This window comes from Triticum dicoccoides, chromosome 2A (assembly GCF_002162155.2).
Source record: "Triticum dicoccoides isolate Atlit2015 ecotype Zavitan chromosome 2A, WEW_v2.0, whole genome shotgun sequence".
Taxonomy (NCBI): domain Eukaryota; kingdom Viridiplantae; phylum Streptophyta; class Magnoliopsida; order Poales; family Poaceae; genus Triticum; species Triticum dicoccoides.
The window spans coordinates 13,237,429-13,254,645 of NC_041382.1; the positions used below are offsets into that span (position 1 = coordinate 13,237,429).

The window sequence follows — 17,217 nt, forward strand, 5'->3', positions numbered from 1 at the left end:
GTTCGGCACTTGGTCATCGGTGATTTGAATCACGTCGAGTACGACTCCATCAACCCTGTTCTCTTGAACGCTTCCGCTCGTGATCTACAAGGGTATGTAGATGCACTCCTATTTCCCTCGTTGATAGATGACTCCATAGATTGATCTTGGTGATGCATAGAAAATTTTAAAATTCTGCTGCGTTCCCCAACAAGTGCTATATTCATGGCTCGCGCTCATATATTGCGTGAAAGCTTATAGGTTTGAGATTACTGAAGTACGAAACAATTGCTTGGCTTGTCATCAGGGTTGTGCATGATGATAGCATTCTTGTGTGACGAAAATGAAACATGACTAAACCATATGATTTTGTAGGGATGAACTTTCTTTGGCCATGTTATTTTGAGAAGACATAATTGCTTAGTTAGTATGCTTAAAATATTATTATTTTTATGTCAATATTAAACTTTTGTCTTGAATCTTATGAATCTGAATATTCCTACCACAATTAAGAAGAATTATATTGAAATTATGCCAAGTAGCACTCTGCATCAAAAATTCTGTTTTTATCATTTACCTACTCGAGGACGAGCAGGAATTAAGCTTGGGGATGCTGATACGTCTCCAACGTATCTATAATTTTTGATTGCTCCATGCTATATTATCTTATGTTTTGGATGTTTATGGGCTTTATCATACACTTTTATATCACTTTTTGGACTAACCTATTAACCCAGAGCCCAGTGCCAGTTTCTATTTTTACCTTGTTTTAGGGTTTCGAAGAAAAGGAAAATCAAACGGAGTCCAATTGACCTGAAACTTCACGGAACTTATTGTTGGATCAAAAGAAGCCCAGAAGACTTGGAGTGCATGTCAAGGGACCTTCGAGGAGGCCACGAGGTAGGGGGGCGCCCACCCCCTAGGGCGCGCCCTCCACCCTCATGGGCCCCTCGTGGCCCCCTGACGTACTTCTTCCGCCTATATATCTCCATATACCCTAAAACATCCAGGAGCACAATAGATCGGGAGTTCCACCGCCAGAAGCCTCCGTAGCCACCGAAAGCCAATCTAGACCCGTTCCGGCACACTACTGGAGGGGGGATCCTTCTCCGGTGGCCATCTTCATCATCCTGGTGCACTCCATGACGAGGAGGGAGTAGTTCTCCCTCGGGGCTGAGGGTATGTACCAGTAGCTATGTGTTTGATCTCTCTCTCTCTCTCGTGTTCTTGAGATGATACGATCTTGATGTATCGCGAGCTTTGCTATTATAGTTGGATCTTATGTTTCTCCTCCCCCTCTTCTCTCTTGTAATGAATTGAGTTTTCCCCTTGAAGTAATCTTATCGGATTGAGTCTTTAAAGATTTGAGAACACTTGATGTATGTCTTGCCGTGCGTATCTGTGGTGACAATGGGATACCACGTGATTCACTTGATGTATGTTTTGGTGATCAACTTGCGGGTTCCGCCCATGAACCTATGCATAGGGGTTGGCACACGTTTTCGTCGTGATTCTCCGGTAGAACTTTGGGGCACTCTTTGAGCTCCTTTGTGTTGGTTGAATAGATGAATCTGAGATTGTGTGACGCATATCGTATAATCATACCCACGGATACTTGAGGTGACATTGGAGTATCTAGGTGACATTAGGGTTTTGGTTGATTTGTGTCTTAATGTGTTATTCTAGTACGAACTCTAGGGCTGTTTGTGACACCTATAGGAATAGCCCAACAGATTGATTGGAAAGAATAACTTTGAGGTGGTCTCGTACCCTACCATAATCTCTTCGTTCGTTCTCCGCTATTAGTGACTTTGGAGTGACTCTTTGTTGCATGTTGAGGGACAGTTATGTGATCCAATTATGTTAGTATTGTTGAGGGAACTTACACTAGCGAAAGTACGAACCCTAGGCCTTGTTTCTTAGCATTGCAATACCGTTTACGCTCACTTTTATCATTAGTTACCTTACTGTTTTTATAATTTCATATTACAAACACCTTTATCTACTATCCATATACCACTTGTTTCACCATCTCTTCGTCGAACTAGTGCATCTATATAGTTTACCATTGTATTGGGTGTGTTTGGGACACAAGAGTCTCTTTGTTATTTGGTTGCAGGGTTGCTTGAGAGAGACCATCTTTATCCTACGCCTCCTACGGATTGATAAACCTTAGGTCATCCACTTAAGGGAAATTTGCTACTGTCATACAAACCTCTGCACTTGGAGGCCCAACAACGTCTACAAGATGAAGGTTGTGTAGTAGACATCAGTAGCCGACGACGGGATCGGAGATGTAGAACGTCATCCTATTGCACTTGTCAAGCAGCGCATTGAGCTCTAGCCTCTTGGGTAGGTCTGGGTTTGCCCGGAAGAGCCGCCCGAATGAGACGAGGTCAGCGTACCCTGATGCGACTGCCTTGTCCCCCTCCTCCCGGTCGTACCCGCCATTCACGATAAAGGTGCCCTTGAAGGCCTCCCTGTAGGGCAGCAGCCGGTGCCGGACCACCCGCCGGCCGTCGATGAGGGCCATCCAGGGCTCGATCATGAGGAGGTAGAGGATGTCGTGGTCATTGAGCTTCGTGGCCATGTGAAGGCCAAGCGCGTGTGGGTCGGAGTCGGGACAGCTCTTTGGCGACGGCGTCCACTACCTCCAATGCAAAGCGGCACCGGTTCTCCAGGCTGCCGTCGTCCCGGTCGTTGGCATTGTCCTTGAGGACTGCTCGATGAGGTACCCGTTGCCGCCGTGGATCTCCACGCCGTCGAAACCTGGCCCGTCGGCATGCAAAGCAAAGCAAAGTGTTAAATGCAAAACAGAGGAAAGCAGAGTGTAAAATGCAAACAAAGGGGAGCGGAGTATATGTTCTCATGTATGTACCGGTGTTGATGGCGTTCTATGCTGCGTTCCTGAAGTCTTCCCTGATAGTACGACAACAAAGTAATAGTTCGACAATCTGTCTTGCAAGGGTGTGCCCCGGGCAGTAGTGTGTCAATAGATCTTAGGTTCTCGCCTATTTGGTGGGCGGCTGATACGGCTCTTTGAAACCTTTCAGATGAGTTTAGCTTGTGCAGGTTTGATCTACTGCGGTTTCTTTATGAGATGTATGAAGAAAAGTCGAGTTGCGAGAGATTGCAGCTAGAGTCGACGACTATGGAGAACTTTCATGTAATTTTGTGTTTTATCTTGGCCTTCTGTTGTTTCTTTTTGTTTGATCTGATGTACTCCCTTCGCCCCATAACAGTACATCGTTTAATTATGGTCACATCGTTTAATTTTTGTTTGATCTGATGTGCTCCCTTCACCCCAAAAATGGTCTTCTCTACTATCTAAAAGAAACGTAAGGTTCCCTCTCCTCTCTTACGTCGCCCACCCTTCGTCCATCCTTTCGTACGACCCCCACGGCCCCACCCCACCACCGATTTTCTTTCCTCCCTCCACCGGTTTTCTTTCTGCTGGTTCCCTATTTGCCGGTTTTATTCACATCTGGATGGACCCACTATATTTTTAGCAATCAAATAATTCATGTATGGTAACCAATTTTTTGTTTTGTAATACAAACGTGATCAGTACATGTATGGTACGGTAATGAATATCCTCCTTGATTGCGCAAAAAAAATGAATATCCTCTTTGGTAATGCAATAAACTCAATGGAGGTCATCAATTTCCTTTCTTTTTTCAACCAATCGGTAAACAAATCAGAAGGAAGCAATCAGATGCATGTACGGAAGATAATCGCGGAGACCGCGCGTGGCATGCAGGAAGAAATTGTCGAGATCTGCGGAAAAGAAGGAAAGAAATCTCTAGGTTGCTCGCACTCCCCCATCAACGGCCCTGCACATGCACTATCCATTTGGATTTTCTGAAAACGTGATTCATATATCTCTTTCTTATCCCTATGGCCTATCGTTGTGGGCACGTTTCATCTGTAGACGCGGGCGACCGAACGGGCTCACCGGTGTACCGCACCTCAAGACCATGATTCTCAAGATGCTGCGCCACGGCCGCCCGCCATGTCCGTAGCACCCGCTGAGGTGAGCTCCTTGCATTCGCGTACGTGCATTAGCAACCATCACATCAGCTTTCTAATTGTGCTTATGCGTGGTAACAAAGCAGAGAGATCACCAATAAAAAGGCGGCAGCAGCAGCTACTGCTGCAAGAGCAAGACAGGACAGCGAGAGCATGTGACTCCAATTAGAATTCAGATAATAGCAATCCTGCGGTAGTGGACAGTGCTTATCTTCTCAGATCATGCTGATGTTGTACATGAGAAATTATAAAGGGGAAGTACAGATTCAGGTGGTGAAACAGTTAAGGAGTACAAGCTCAAGACAGTCAATGATTCAAGGCATGCACTAATGTCCAGATTTCCATACATTCCAGTATGTTGGTATATGTTAATGTATAACCTGTAAATTGTGATCATATGCCATGGGCGCTGCTGATGGGATTTCGTCTCCAGAGACTCGATCGTCATCGAAGAGCAAGGTGACATGGGTGGAAGCTGGACCACATAACATCATGTTGTACTACTCTGTATTTAGAGTGATCATTGCATGCATCTTTCATTATTTTTGTAAATGAGAAATTTAATATGACATCTCTTGTGCAGGTAACAATTGTTTCACTTGCAAATTAGACATACAATACACTTCATCTCCCAAGCGAGGTAGATGACAATATGATTATGTATGTGTTGGTGTTCGAAAAACACAAGCAACTATTCCCTCTGTAACATAATATAAGATATTTTTTGACATTATCGTAGAGTCAAAACATATCTTGTTGTAGAGGGAGTAGAACTCAATCTTGGGGTTTCATTGCCCGTTCATGTTCTGTCCATATAAAAATGGGACCGAAGGATGCATTACATCTTATATTTGCTTTCTAGCTAAATGTTTATGAACAAGACATGATTTGGCAAGATGTGCATGAGGATTGTAAAGGTATATATTTGCCATGATTGTACTGAACCATTAGAATATTTATGCCCCGTTGCAACGCACGAGCAATTACCTAGTATAAGTATAGTTTTTATAATTTATGGTCACATCGTTTAATTTTGAAAAAGAATATCCATGTGTACGCTGAGATTCTCATCCCAAAATGCGTCACCGGCCTCGTCGCCTCCGGCCTCACGCACGTCCCCCGCATCTTCCGCGTCCCTGAAGGCCACCACGACAAACAGGACACCACCGTCCTCGTAGGCCGCCAAGAAGACCCAGGGGCCATCCCAGTGATCGACCTTGGGACCGTCCGCCTGGCCGCGGCAGGGTGCGGGTTCTTCCAGGTGACGGGCCATGGCGTGCCGGAGGCGGTGATGGCCGCGGCGACGGACGCGGTGCGGGCGTTCCACGCGGCCGACGGCGGCGAGGGCACCGAGAAGGCGCGGCTCTACTCGCGTGACCCCGTCAAGCCGGTCAAGTACCAGTGCAACTTCGACCTCTACGAGTCGCGTGACCCCTGACCCGCCCAACGTCGGCGACATGCCGGAGACCTGCCGGTGAGTGCGGCCGATAAACTGCAAAAACATCTTATATTTATATTCACATTAACAAATACTCTCTCCGTTCCAAATTACTCGTCGTAAAAATGGATGTATCTAGAACTAAAATATATCTAGGTACATCCATATTTGCGACAAGTAATTCGGAATGGAGGGAGTACCTCTTGTTGAACCATAGTGGGTTGATAAAATTTACTGATTTAGTATTGATTATCTATTGTCTGATTTTCTCAATGAGAGATACTATTTGCAATCATTATTTTTGAGATTTTTTATGGTGCATTATACTACCGAAGTTAGTGGGTAGTATTAAGTCGATCCAACGGTTATTATGCTTCGGTTTTAATTTTAACTCAAGGATAGATATGTAATTTCTCTTGGTCGTTTCACAACGCCCCGCACCTCGCCGGAATCCTGACGCGGCCTGCCCGCCTCCACCAGGCAGCTGCCGAATTTTTGTCAAAATAGACCACCTGACGAATGAAATTGTCAAAAAAGACCCCTCCCAGATGAAAATGACAAAAAGGACCCCCTCGACCGTGGCGGCAGGCGCGCCAGGCGACATGTGACACATGCCGCCACGGCGCGAGGCGGCAGGCCCTGCCGCCACGACGTCAGGCGGCAAGCTGCGTAAAACGGGATACGGCGCTGGCGACGGAACGGACTGGCCTGGTGGGTCCCTGCCGCCTCAAGGGGCTGGCGGCAGCCCTGTAGCAGCTGGGCCCGGCCGCCTCAGGGGCTGGCGGCGGCCCTGGACATGCGCTGCTGCAGCGGCGTCGTTTTCCAAAAGAGTTAAAGATCTAGCGCCATTGACTCCGTTCGGACAGATCCATTTTACAATGTCCCAGTCAAAGCGAAAAGTCCTGGAAAGAAGCGTCTCGAGTTAGGTAGCCCTGCAGCCTAAACGTACCACTGCTCTCGCCTTTGGTTCACATAGAATCAGAGAGACCGATTTGAAGCCGTTTCATGTTGGACTCCTTTTGATCAAAGCCCAGGCCGCTAGGTAGATATAGTTGGTAGATACACTTGACTGAACTGGTTCCGTTCCCTAGCCTTTAACTCTTTTGGAACGACGCCGCTGCAGCAGCACATGTCCAGGGCTGCCGCCAGCCCCTGAGGCGGCAGGGACCCACCAGGCCAGCCCGTTCTGTCGCCAACGTCGTATCCCGTTTTGCGCAGCGTGCCGCCTGACGCCGTGGCGGCAGGGCCTGCCGCCTCGCGCCGTGGCGGCAGGTGCCACGTGTCACCTGGCGCGCCTGCCGCCACGGTCGAGGGGGTCCTTTTTGTCACTTTCATCCGGAAGGAGTCTTTTTTGACAATTCCGTTCGGCCGGTGGTCTATTTCGACAAAAAATCGGCAGCTGCCTCCCTCTGCCAACTTCCCAAGATACAAGGAGCACCAATACGACGGCAAGATGGCATGTCGCCCCGAGGAGCCCTGCGAGATTAACCATGGCGTACTCGACTGCTCGCGCCTTGCGCAGCCCTCCCGGTGCATTAATCTGTCGGCACAACCCCATACACGAAATACATTCCGGCATATACTTGTACGACTTGATTTGCCGATGCTTTTAATCGAGAGACACAAACGAACGTACAAGCTGATCTCCCGAAGCAACCTAGTAGGTGGATTAGTCGAGATACAGACAAACATACAAATTGACCTCAAGCAACCAGGCAGTTGGATTGATCTTTGATGAACTCACATATGTATTTTTATAGAAAGAAAGATAATGTACTCCGCATCTTTACACTGAATCCTTAAAAGCCATTTAATGCCTTCTTGCCTGCCTTCAGTTCATGCCTTCAGGCCGCTTGCTCTTGCCTATGAATGAGATGCCTACTTCCCATTAAGTCAAAATACCTCATAGACATACATATTTTTAAGAATACTTAGTTAGTTAAAGAGAAAGATGGCTTTTGACAATTTTTTTAGTCCCCTCGTTCCCGAGCAAGAAAACGGATGCGCTAACGCGCAACGGCTTTCGCGCTAGTTGGTATTGAGTATGGAGTATGTATTGTTGTTAATGTGAATTCTTCCTTGGTTATTGACAAAATGACCAGGGATAAGTTCTGCAACGAAATTACTTTCTATAGAAAATATTTTTATTCCGAGGAGTCAAAATTTCTTTACTTTCTCTTGAACATCTTTTTTTCCTGAAAACTCACAGCAAAAAGATGCTCTATAAAAAATCACTCGGCACTAGTGAGGAATCACTCTTGATCTGATTTATTGGGACTAAAATGTTGATTTGCAGGGATGCACTGATTGAATATACCGAGCAAGTTAATAAATTGGGAAAGACTTTGTTTGAGTTGCTCTCCGAAGCTCTTGGGCTCAAACCAAGTTACCTAACAGAAATGGAGTGCGACCAAGGACAGATCTTAATCTGCCACTATTACCCTCCCTGCCCTCAGCCTGAACTCGCAACCGGGACAAGCCGGCATTCAGACGCCGGCTTCCTGACCATACTCCTCCAAGATGAAGTCGGCGGACTACAGACCTTCAACGAGGACCGGTGGGTAGATGTCACGCCCACACCAGGAGCATTCATTGTGAACATCGGCGATCTCTTACAGGTATATATATCGTGTCCATCCAACCCTAAATCCTTTGTTTAACAAATAAGCAGTGTGCTTGATCATTTTGAACTATATGTATTTTGTTAAAAAAAATGTGTAGCTGATCTCCAATGACGGGTTCAGGAGTGTGGAGCATAGGGTGTTGGCGAAGAACGCTGCCCCTAGGGTGTCGATCGCATTCTTCTTCAGCACGCATTTCCATCCAGCCTCGACGAGGATTTATGGTCCAATCAAGGAGCTGTTGTCTGAAGAGAACAAACCATTGTATAGGGAAACTCTTGTGAGAGATTACATGAAGCATTATTTCTCCATAGGGTTAGATGCAAAAACTGCTATTTCTGATTTCCGGTTATGAATTTGTAGTTTGCGAAGGAGAGTTTGTGTTGTGTTGGTGCAGACAACACCAATGTATACCTGGAACAGGAATAAATGAGCTGTATGTATTGCTAAGAAATGGATAGTAAAACTACAATATCTTTCTAGCATATTGCATATAGGCTACAAGGGTCATCTAAATTGTCCGGTAAAATCAAATTATACAAATGCCAGGCCTTGGGATTTTCCAACAATAATTTGACACTTTCAAACTTTTGGAATTTGAAAATTTGAAACTTGATCTTTCAATATTTTCAAATTTAATCTTTCAAAACTTAAACACTCGGAATTTTGCGACTTCTATACAGCCGGAAAAATTGTACATAAGAAAGCCACATTGTACATGTCGGGAAAAGGGAAGAGCCGAGAAAAAGAAAAGGTTCCATTTGAATTTCACATGGCAATATATGGAGCAATCATTATTCATGGTTCAATGACGCATCAAGGAAGAAACGGGTAGTCGGTGTAGCCGACAACGGGATCGGAGATGTAGAACGTCATCCTATTGTACTTGTTAAGTGGTGCGTTGAGCTCTAGCCTCTTCGGCAGGTCTGGATTCGCCAGGAAGAGCCGCCCAAAGGAGACAAGGTCGGCGTACCCCGAGGCGACCGCCTTGTCCCCCTCCTCCCGATCATACCCTCCATTAGCGATGAAGGTGCCCTTGAAGGCCTCTCTATAGGGCAGCAGCCGGTGCGGGACCACCCTCCGGCCGTCAACGAGGGCCATCCGGGGCTCGATCATGTGGAGGTAGAGGATGCTGTGGTCGTTGAGCTTCGTGGCCATGTGGAGGCCAAGAGCATGTGGGTCGGAGTCGTGGCAGTCCATGTAGTCCATGAAGGGCGAGAGGCGGATGCCCACGCGGTGGGCGCCCACCTCCTTGGCGACGGCGTCCACCACCTCAAGCGCGAAGCGGCACCGGTTCTCCAGGCTGCCGCCGTAGCCGTCCTCACGGTCGTTGGCACTGTCTTTGAGGAACTGCTCGATGAGGTACCCGTTGCCGCCGTGGATCTCCACACCGTCGAAGCCTGGCCCGTCGATGTGCAGAGCAAAGCAGAGTGTTAACAAAGAGTTGAAATGTAAAGCAGAGGAAAGCAGAGTGTAAAATGAAAAGCAGAGGAAAGCAGGGTACAATATGTTCTCATGTACTACGTACCGGCGTTGATGGCGTTCCGTGCAGCTTTCCTGAAGTCGTCGACGATCACGGGGATCTCCTCCACCGCCAGCCTCCTGGGCGGCGAGAACTCCTCGGTGGAGCCGTCGTGCCTGACCTGCGGGCCGACCATCCGCTCGGTGCTCGACACGGGCGCGGCGCCGCCGGGCTGGAACCCGTACTTCGACACGCGGCCGACGTGCCAGAGCTGGCAGAAGAAGAGGGCGCCCTTGGCGTGCACGGCGTCGACGACGGGCCGCCACGCGTCCGCCTGCTCGGCCGTCCAGACGCCCGGGGTGTCCGTGTACCCCTGCGCCGTGTCGGAGACCCCCGTGGCCTCCGTGATGAGCATGCCGCCGGGCGTGGCGCGCTGCCCGTAGTACACGGCGGCGTGCGGCTGCGGCACGTTGCCGTAGGAGCGCTGCCGCGTCAGCGGGGCCAGCACCACCCGGTGGGCGAGGTCGAGGGACGTGCCCATCTTGTACGGCGTCATCAGCGGGATGGGCTTGGACTCGGCCTGCCGCTCCATCGCGGCGAGCTCGTGAGATTGATCAATGGAGATGGGCGATGGAGGTGGAGGCATCCATTAATTTATACAGCACACTGCACACGCCATGGCATCTGTGAGAGTGTATATAATATGTAAAAATGGTGTGAGATTCAGACTGTCCACGTCGTATCCATACTAGTTCCCATTTGAGTAAGGTGAGGACTGTGGATCATGTGGCCAGGGAAGGGGAGAAGAGAGTGGCGGGTGGCGACTGTAGTGGCGGCTAAGTGACACATCTGGTCAAGAAAGGTGGAGGCTGCTAGGATCATGTGTCAAAATTATGCAGCTGCAACTTGCAGCATCGATGGTGATGCGTCATCCATGACCAATTATCCTATCAGGTCACCGTCATGCATCAAACCCTGTCGATGTTGGCATAAAACATCCACGCTGAAACCAAGCCTCTTCTCAACATTGACACTAGGCCTACTTGATTGACACGCTCAAAAAATGTTAGTTTCTGCTTAACTGAGCACGCAGAGCTTGTGCCCACAAAAATAGTACTCCCTCCGGGTTTTTTTTTTCACATATTAGTTTTTCTCTAAGTTTATTTTTTTTAAGTATGACCACATTTATAGAAAAATTGCAACATTCACTCAATAGCATTTGATCCATCATAAAATGTATTGCCCTTATTATATTTATCTGGTATTGCAGATATTATTATATTTCTATATAAATTATCACTTTTGCTAAGTCTCAGTCGATACTATATTCTTTTGATCTTGCATGAAAATTCATACAAAAAATTTCTTTCTAGTTTTGCCTTTTTCTATCTTATATACTATCACTTAACTGAGACTTGGTTAAGTCTCAGTCAACTGAGATCTAGCCACACCCATAAATTATATCAAACTTTAGAAAGTTTGGCTTAAGACAGAACTAATATCTCTACTACTTATTATTACTTCTCCACTACTTAAAAAAGAATAGTGTTTCGTTTCCTGCCAGCCGGAGTGCTTCTTCCAACCTTAAATTCTTTGCCAAGCATGATTCCTTGAAACCCGTCTTACTGTCTCGCCTTTTATTGACTTACCGATAAACTTATGGTTTTTTTGGTAAACCAATAAGTGATTTCTCTACTACTTATAAGAAAGGATAGTGTTCAATTTCCTGACAGGCGGAGTGCTTCGTCCAACCTTCCATTCTTTTACCAAACGAGACAATATCAGGTGGAAATCACATTTTCAGTGGAAGCTTGGAAACCTGAGCACAGGCTGTTGGATCCTGTGTGTATGGACTAGATCCATCCATCATTGCTACTTGCTATTTGCAAATAAACGCCCGCTGGGTTGCAATGATATTTTGCACATAACCCCTCGGTGTTTACAAGTCATCAAAGCTAGCATCGTCGCCCCATGTCTCCACGTAGACGTTTTGTACCAGCGGTGTGAAACTAGTTGCAATCAACACGGGGTAAGCAAGTAAAATTTTTGATATTATATCAGCAAACGCCCCATTTGGGTAAACAAAACAACAGTACACTCTCTCAACACAATTCTGCCATAGGCAAGTAAAGCAAACAGTTCAATACAAAGATGCTAGGAGTAGAATTAGAACTCTGTCCAACAGAACTCTACCCCTGAAAAAGAGAACTCTGCCCAGTTCCTAGTAAATTTAAGTAAAGCAAACGACTCAATACAACAGCCGAAACCACGACCAAACACTTGCACTTTACATAGCACATTCTAACAACCGGAACCATTGCCTAGAACAAATTAAAGTAAATCAAACAGTTCAGTTGCACATAGTGCTGATTATGTAGCACCAATATGAGTCAGTCAAATTCAATAATGCATCACTTCAATACATAAGTACATCAGTTAAGATAATGGTCCGAAAACAGTAATTAACAGTGATGGCAAATCTGCGGATTTGTACATCAGTCATTCAACACCTAGTTCTAGTGCACTAGGAGAAGAAAAAACCAATGCAGTACTATTAGTCCTAATAACTTGCAGAAATCTTGCCACCAAGCAACCTGAAAGAAGAGTTGAATCGGTCAGGCAATAGAAACTAATTGCAATACCTAATCTCAGCTCACTTCACTAATCAATAGCAATAGAAACTAAACCTAATGGCAAACATCATTTCTACAATTTTCTATGTTCAACCAGTTCCAACATCTTTCTTATTCCCCATCGTACTACACACAATTCTATCGCCATAAGAGTTCCTTGTTGCTGCATTAAGGGTGTGTTTGTTTGGGCTGCAAGTTTCACGGTTGGAGGTTTTGTAACTCTAAATGACTCGATTGTGTCTTTGCTGCAGATGGCTACTCTACACAGAATTTTAACTGAAATTACTATTTTCAATAGTTTAAACAATGTATTTAAATGGGTTTCATATATAATTTGCTGATTATATAAGTTCAATCATCTATTCCACATGTTGACTTAAATGAAATGACTGGGTTGTAAGTTAATCTATTCCACATGTATTTAAACTACACATGAATGTTTTCAGCCAAAAAATGATGTAAATATGGCACTAGCAGTACCAGTTCACTGTCAATAGGATTAGTACCAATGGCACACATTCTTTTTCTCGCTGTCAATCACACTACTAGCAGTAGCACACACACATAAATTAATCTAGCAAATTTGCAGAAGCACGTACAAGCCCTAGACACCACTCGAGTTTTCTAAATTCACATACTTATCATCATCTAAATTCCATCTAGGCAGTAGTAGTAGCAGTTCATAGACATATATCAATTTTCATTAGACCACGGTCGCACAGAGCACACACTCTAGGCACATATAGTCATAGACGTATATAACACTTAATTAGGAGAAAATAAATTATACCTTCCCAATTTCTTCAAGACCAACATCTGCATCTGCTGACAATATGCCACTACTTCGTTCCCTCTCCTACTTCCTTCAAAGGATGTGATGATCCTAGAGGAGACAACCCAATTAGCTACGACCTTGTCCCCTCGTCTATTTGCTTTGCAAATCTAGCCCAATCTAGGGAAGAGGGAACCACTAGATGAGCCACGGGAGGAGAACAGGGGAAAGCAGAAAACATGGACACTAGACATCCTCATACCTGGGGACCTAGATCCAGCACGACGTCGTTGGGGAACGCTCGGACGAGTACTGACACGGTTGGCCGGACAATCGCCGGAGAGGAATCAGCTGCGCCGCTCGCTGACCGCAGGCCCACCACGAAACGCTCGGAGGAGGACTGTCACTGCTGGCGGGACAATCACCAGAGAGGATTTAGCCGCTTGCTGGCCCAGAGCGGAACGAGGGGGTCCTGCTGGAGGGAAGCATTGTCTCCTAACCCTAGCTTCCCATGGTAGGAACTCGATCGGGATTGGATGCCGCCATGGGGAAAGGTATGAGACGACTCAGCCTCGGCATGCTTCTGTACCGAAGTACAAAATTATTGCGGGGTCCAATTTGCAATTTGTACGTACTCCCATCTCGCAGCGCACATTTCCAATCCAACGACAGCGGATCAAGTTTCCATGTTTCCGTTGAATGTACGGTTTGCACTAGATATGTACTCTTACCAAACATCATTCCTCGAAACCCACCTTAACTGTCCCATCTTCTACTTGCTGAATAAACTTATGTTTTCTTTGGTAAATCAATAAGTGATTACAAAAAAATATAATATATGGACAATAAAAAAATAATGGCTTCATGAACCAGTCTTGTAATCAGTTATGTCTGTATGATATCAAGTATGTCAAGGCTCATGTTAGCATGACTCCTAGGCAGGCACGGGCGACCCTACAATTTTGCGAATTGGTGCATGACAACAGTTTTGTGCTGCATGATCTTTTCAAAAAAATTGTGTCGAATAAGTGGTACGACAACCTGCCTTGCATGTTATTTACTTATGAAACCTCTTCCAAGTTCTTTACTAGATTCATATACTCTAAAACACTCTAGCAAGTGTTGGGGAACGTAGCAGAAATTCAAAATTTTCCTACGCGTATCACCAAGATCTATCTATGGAGAGACCAGCAACGAGTAGAAGGAGGAGGAGAGTTTGGATCTACATACCCTTGTAGATCGCTAAGCGGAAGCGTTCAAGTGAACGGGGTTGATGGAGTCGTACTCGTCGTGATTCAGATCACCGATGATCAAGTGCCGAACGGACGGCACCTCCGCGTTCAACACACGTACAGCCCGGTGACGTCTCCCACGCCTTGATCCAGCAAGGAGAGAGGGAGAGGTTGAGGAAGACTCCATCCAGCAGCAGCACAACGGCATGGTGGTGATGGAGGAGCGTGGCAATCCTGCAGGGCTTCGCCAAGCACCTACGGGAGAGGAGGAGGTGTCACGGGAGGGAGGGAGGCGCCAGGGGCTCAGGTATGGATGCCCTCCCTCCCCTCCACTATATATAGGGGCAGGGGAGAGGGGGGAGGCGCAGCCTTGCCCCCTACTCCAAGCAAGGGGTGCGGCTAAGGAGGGGGGAGGAGTCCATCCTCCCCAAGGCACCTCGGAGGTGCCTTCCCCTTTTAGGACTCTTCCCTTTTTCCTTTATCTTGGCGCATGGGCCTCTAGGGGCTGGTGCCCTTGGCCCATGTAGGCCAAGGCGCACCCCCTACAGCCCATGTGGCCCCCCGGGGCAGGTGGCCCCACCCGGTGGGCCCCCGGGACCCTTCCGGTGGTCCCGGTACAATACCGATGACCCCGAAACTTGTCCCGATGGCCGAAACAGGACTTCCTATATATAAATCTTTACCTCCGGACCATTCCGGAACTCCTCGTGACGTCCGGGATCTCATCCGGGACTCCGAACAACATTCGGTAACCACATACAAGCTTCCTTTATAACCCTAGCGTCATCGAACCTTAAGTGTGTAGACCCTACGGGTTCGGGAGACATGCAGACATGACCGAGACGTTCTCCGGTCAATAACCAACAGCGGGATCTGGATACCCATGATGGCTCCCATATGTTCCACGATGATCTCATCGGATGAACCACGATGTCAAGGACTCAATCGATCCCGTATACAATTCCCTTTGTCTAGCGGTATTTTACTTGCCCGAGATTCGATCGTCGGTATACCAATACCTTGTTCAATCTCGTTACCGGCAAGTCACTTTACTCGTTCCGTAACACATCATCCCGTGATCAACTCCTTGGTCACATTGCGCATATGATGATGTCCTACCGAGTGGGCCCAGAGATACCTCTCCGTTTACACGGAGTGACAAATCCCAGTCTCGATCCGCATAAAACAATAGACACTTTCGGAGATACCTGTAGTGCACCTTTATAGTCACCCAGTTACGTTGTGACGTTTGATACACTCAAAGCACTCCTACGGTATCCAGGAGTTACACGATCTCATGGTCAAAGGAAGAGATACTTGACATAGGCAAAGCTCTAGCAAATGAACTACTCGATCTTTTGTGCTAGTCTTAGGATTGGGTCTTGTCCATCACATCATTCTCCTAATGATGTGATCCCGTTATCAACGACATCCAATGTCCATAGCCAGGAAACCATGACTATCTGTTGATCACAACGAGCTAGTCAACTAGAGGCTCACTAGGGACATATTGAGGTCTATGTATTCACACGTGTATTACGATTTCCGGATAATACAGTTATAGCATGAATAAAAGACAATTATCATGAACAAGGAAATATAATAATAATACTTTTATTATTGCCTCTAGGGCATATTTCCAACAGTCTCCCACTTGCACTAGAGTCAATAATCTAGTTCACATCGCCATGTGATTAACACTCACAGGTCACATCGCCATGTGACTAATACCCAAGAGTTTACTAGAGTCAGTAGTCTAGTTCACATCACTATGTGATTAACACTCAATGAGTTTTATGTTTGATCATGTTGCTTGTGAGAGAGGTTTTAGTCAACGGGTCTGAACCTTTCAGATCCGTGTGTGCTTTACAAATCTCTATGTCATCTCCTAGATGCAGCTACCACGCTCTATTTGGAGCTATTCCAAACAACTGTTCTACTTGGAGCTATTCTAAATTATTGGTCCATTATATGTATCTGGTCTCTCTACTCAGAGCTATCCGGATAGGTGTCAAGCTTGCATCGTCGTAACCTTTACGACGAACTCTTTTACCACCTCCATAATCAAGAAAATTCCTTAGTCCACTAGTTACTAATGATAACTTTGACCGCTGTCCTGTGAGCCATTCTTGGATCACTCTTGTACCCCTTGACTGACTCATGGCAAGGCACACTTCAGGTGCGGTACACAGCATAGCATACTGAAGAGCCTACGTCTTAAGCATAGGGGACGACCTTCGTCCTTTCTCTCTATTCTGCCGTGGTCGAGCTTTAAGTCTTAACTTCGTACCTTACAACTCAGGCAAGAACTCCTTCTTTGAATGGTCCATCTTGAACACCTTCAAGATCATGTCAAGGTATGTGCTCATTTGAAAGTATTATTAAGCATTTTGATCTATCCTTATAGATCTTGATGCTCAATGTTCAAGTAGCTTAATCCATGCTTTCCATTGAAAAACACTTTCAAAATAACCCTATATGCTTTCCAGAAATTCTACGTCATTTCTGATCAACAATATGTCAACAACATATACTCATCAGAAATTCTATAGTGCTCCCACTCACTTCTTTGGAAATACAAGTTTCTCATAAACTTTGTACAAACCCAAAATTTTTGATCATCATCAAAGCATACATTCCAACTCCGAGATGCTCACTCCAGTCCTTAGAAGGATTGCTGGAGCTTTGCATACTTATTAGCATCTTTCGGGATTGACAAAACCTTCCGGTTGTATCACATACAACCTTTCCTCATTAAAATTGTCGAGGAAACAATGTTTTGACATCCTATCTGCAAGATTTCATAAATAATGCAGTAATCGCTAATATAATTCCAACAGACTCTTAGCATCGCTACGAGTGAGAAAATCTCATCGTAGTCAACTCCTTGAACTTGTCGGAAAACATCTTAACGACAAGTCGAGCTTTCTTAATGGTGACATTTACCATCATTGTCCGTCTTCCTTTTGAAATCCATCTGTACTCATTAGCCTTACGACCATCGAGCCGTTCTGCCAAAGTCTACACTTTGTTTTCATACATGGATCCTCT

The 17,217-nt window shown here is 46.1% G+C and overlaps 1 protein-coding gene and 2 pseudogenes across 1 annotated transcript; 1 reads left to right on the top strand and 2 right to left on the bottom strand.

Moving 5' to 3' along the window:
- Positions 1–2,248: 2,248 nt before the first annotated feature.
- LOC119357419 lies at positions 2,249–4,027 on the bottom strand (annotated as a pseudogene).
- Positions 4,028–4,075: 48 nt separating this feature from the next.
- Positions 4,076–8,611, top strand: LOC119357420 (annotated as a pseudogene).
- Positions 8,612–8,803: 192 nt separating this feature from the next.
- LOC119352763 (putative 12-oxophytodienoate reductase 5) lies at positions 8,804–10,196 on the bottom strand. Its single transcript, XM_037619344.1, has 2 exons — positions 9,596–10,196; positions 8,804–9,467 (listed from the first exon to the last, which is right to left on the bottom strand). Exons 1-2 carry the CDS (start codon positions 10,173–10,175, stop codon positions 8,884–8,886), a joined length of 1,164 nt encoding a protein of 387 aa, XP_037475241.1. The 5' UTR covers positions 10,176–10,196; the 3' UTR covers positions 8,804–8,883.
- Between the last annotated feature and the right edge of the window lie 7,021 nt (positions 10,197–17,217).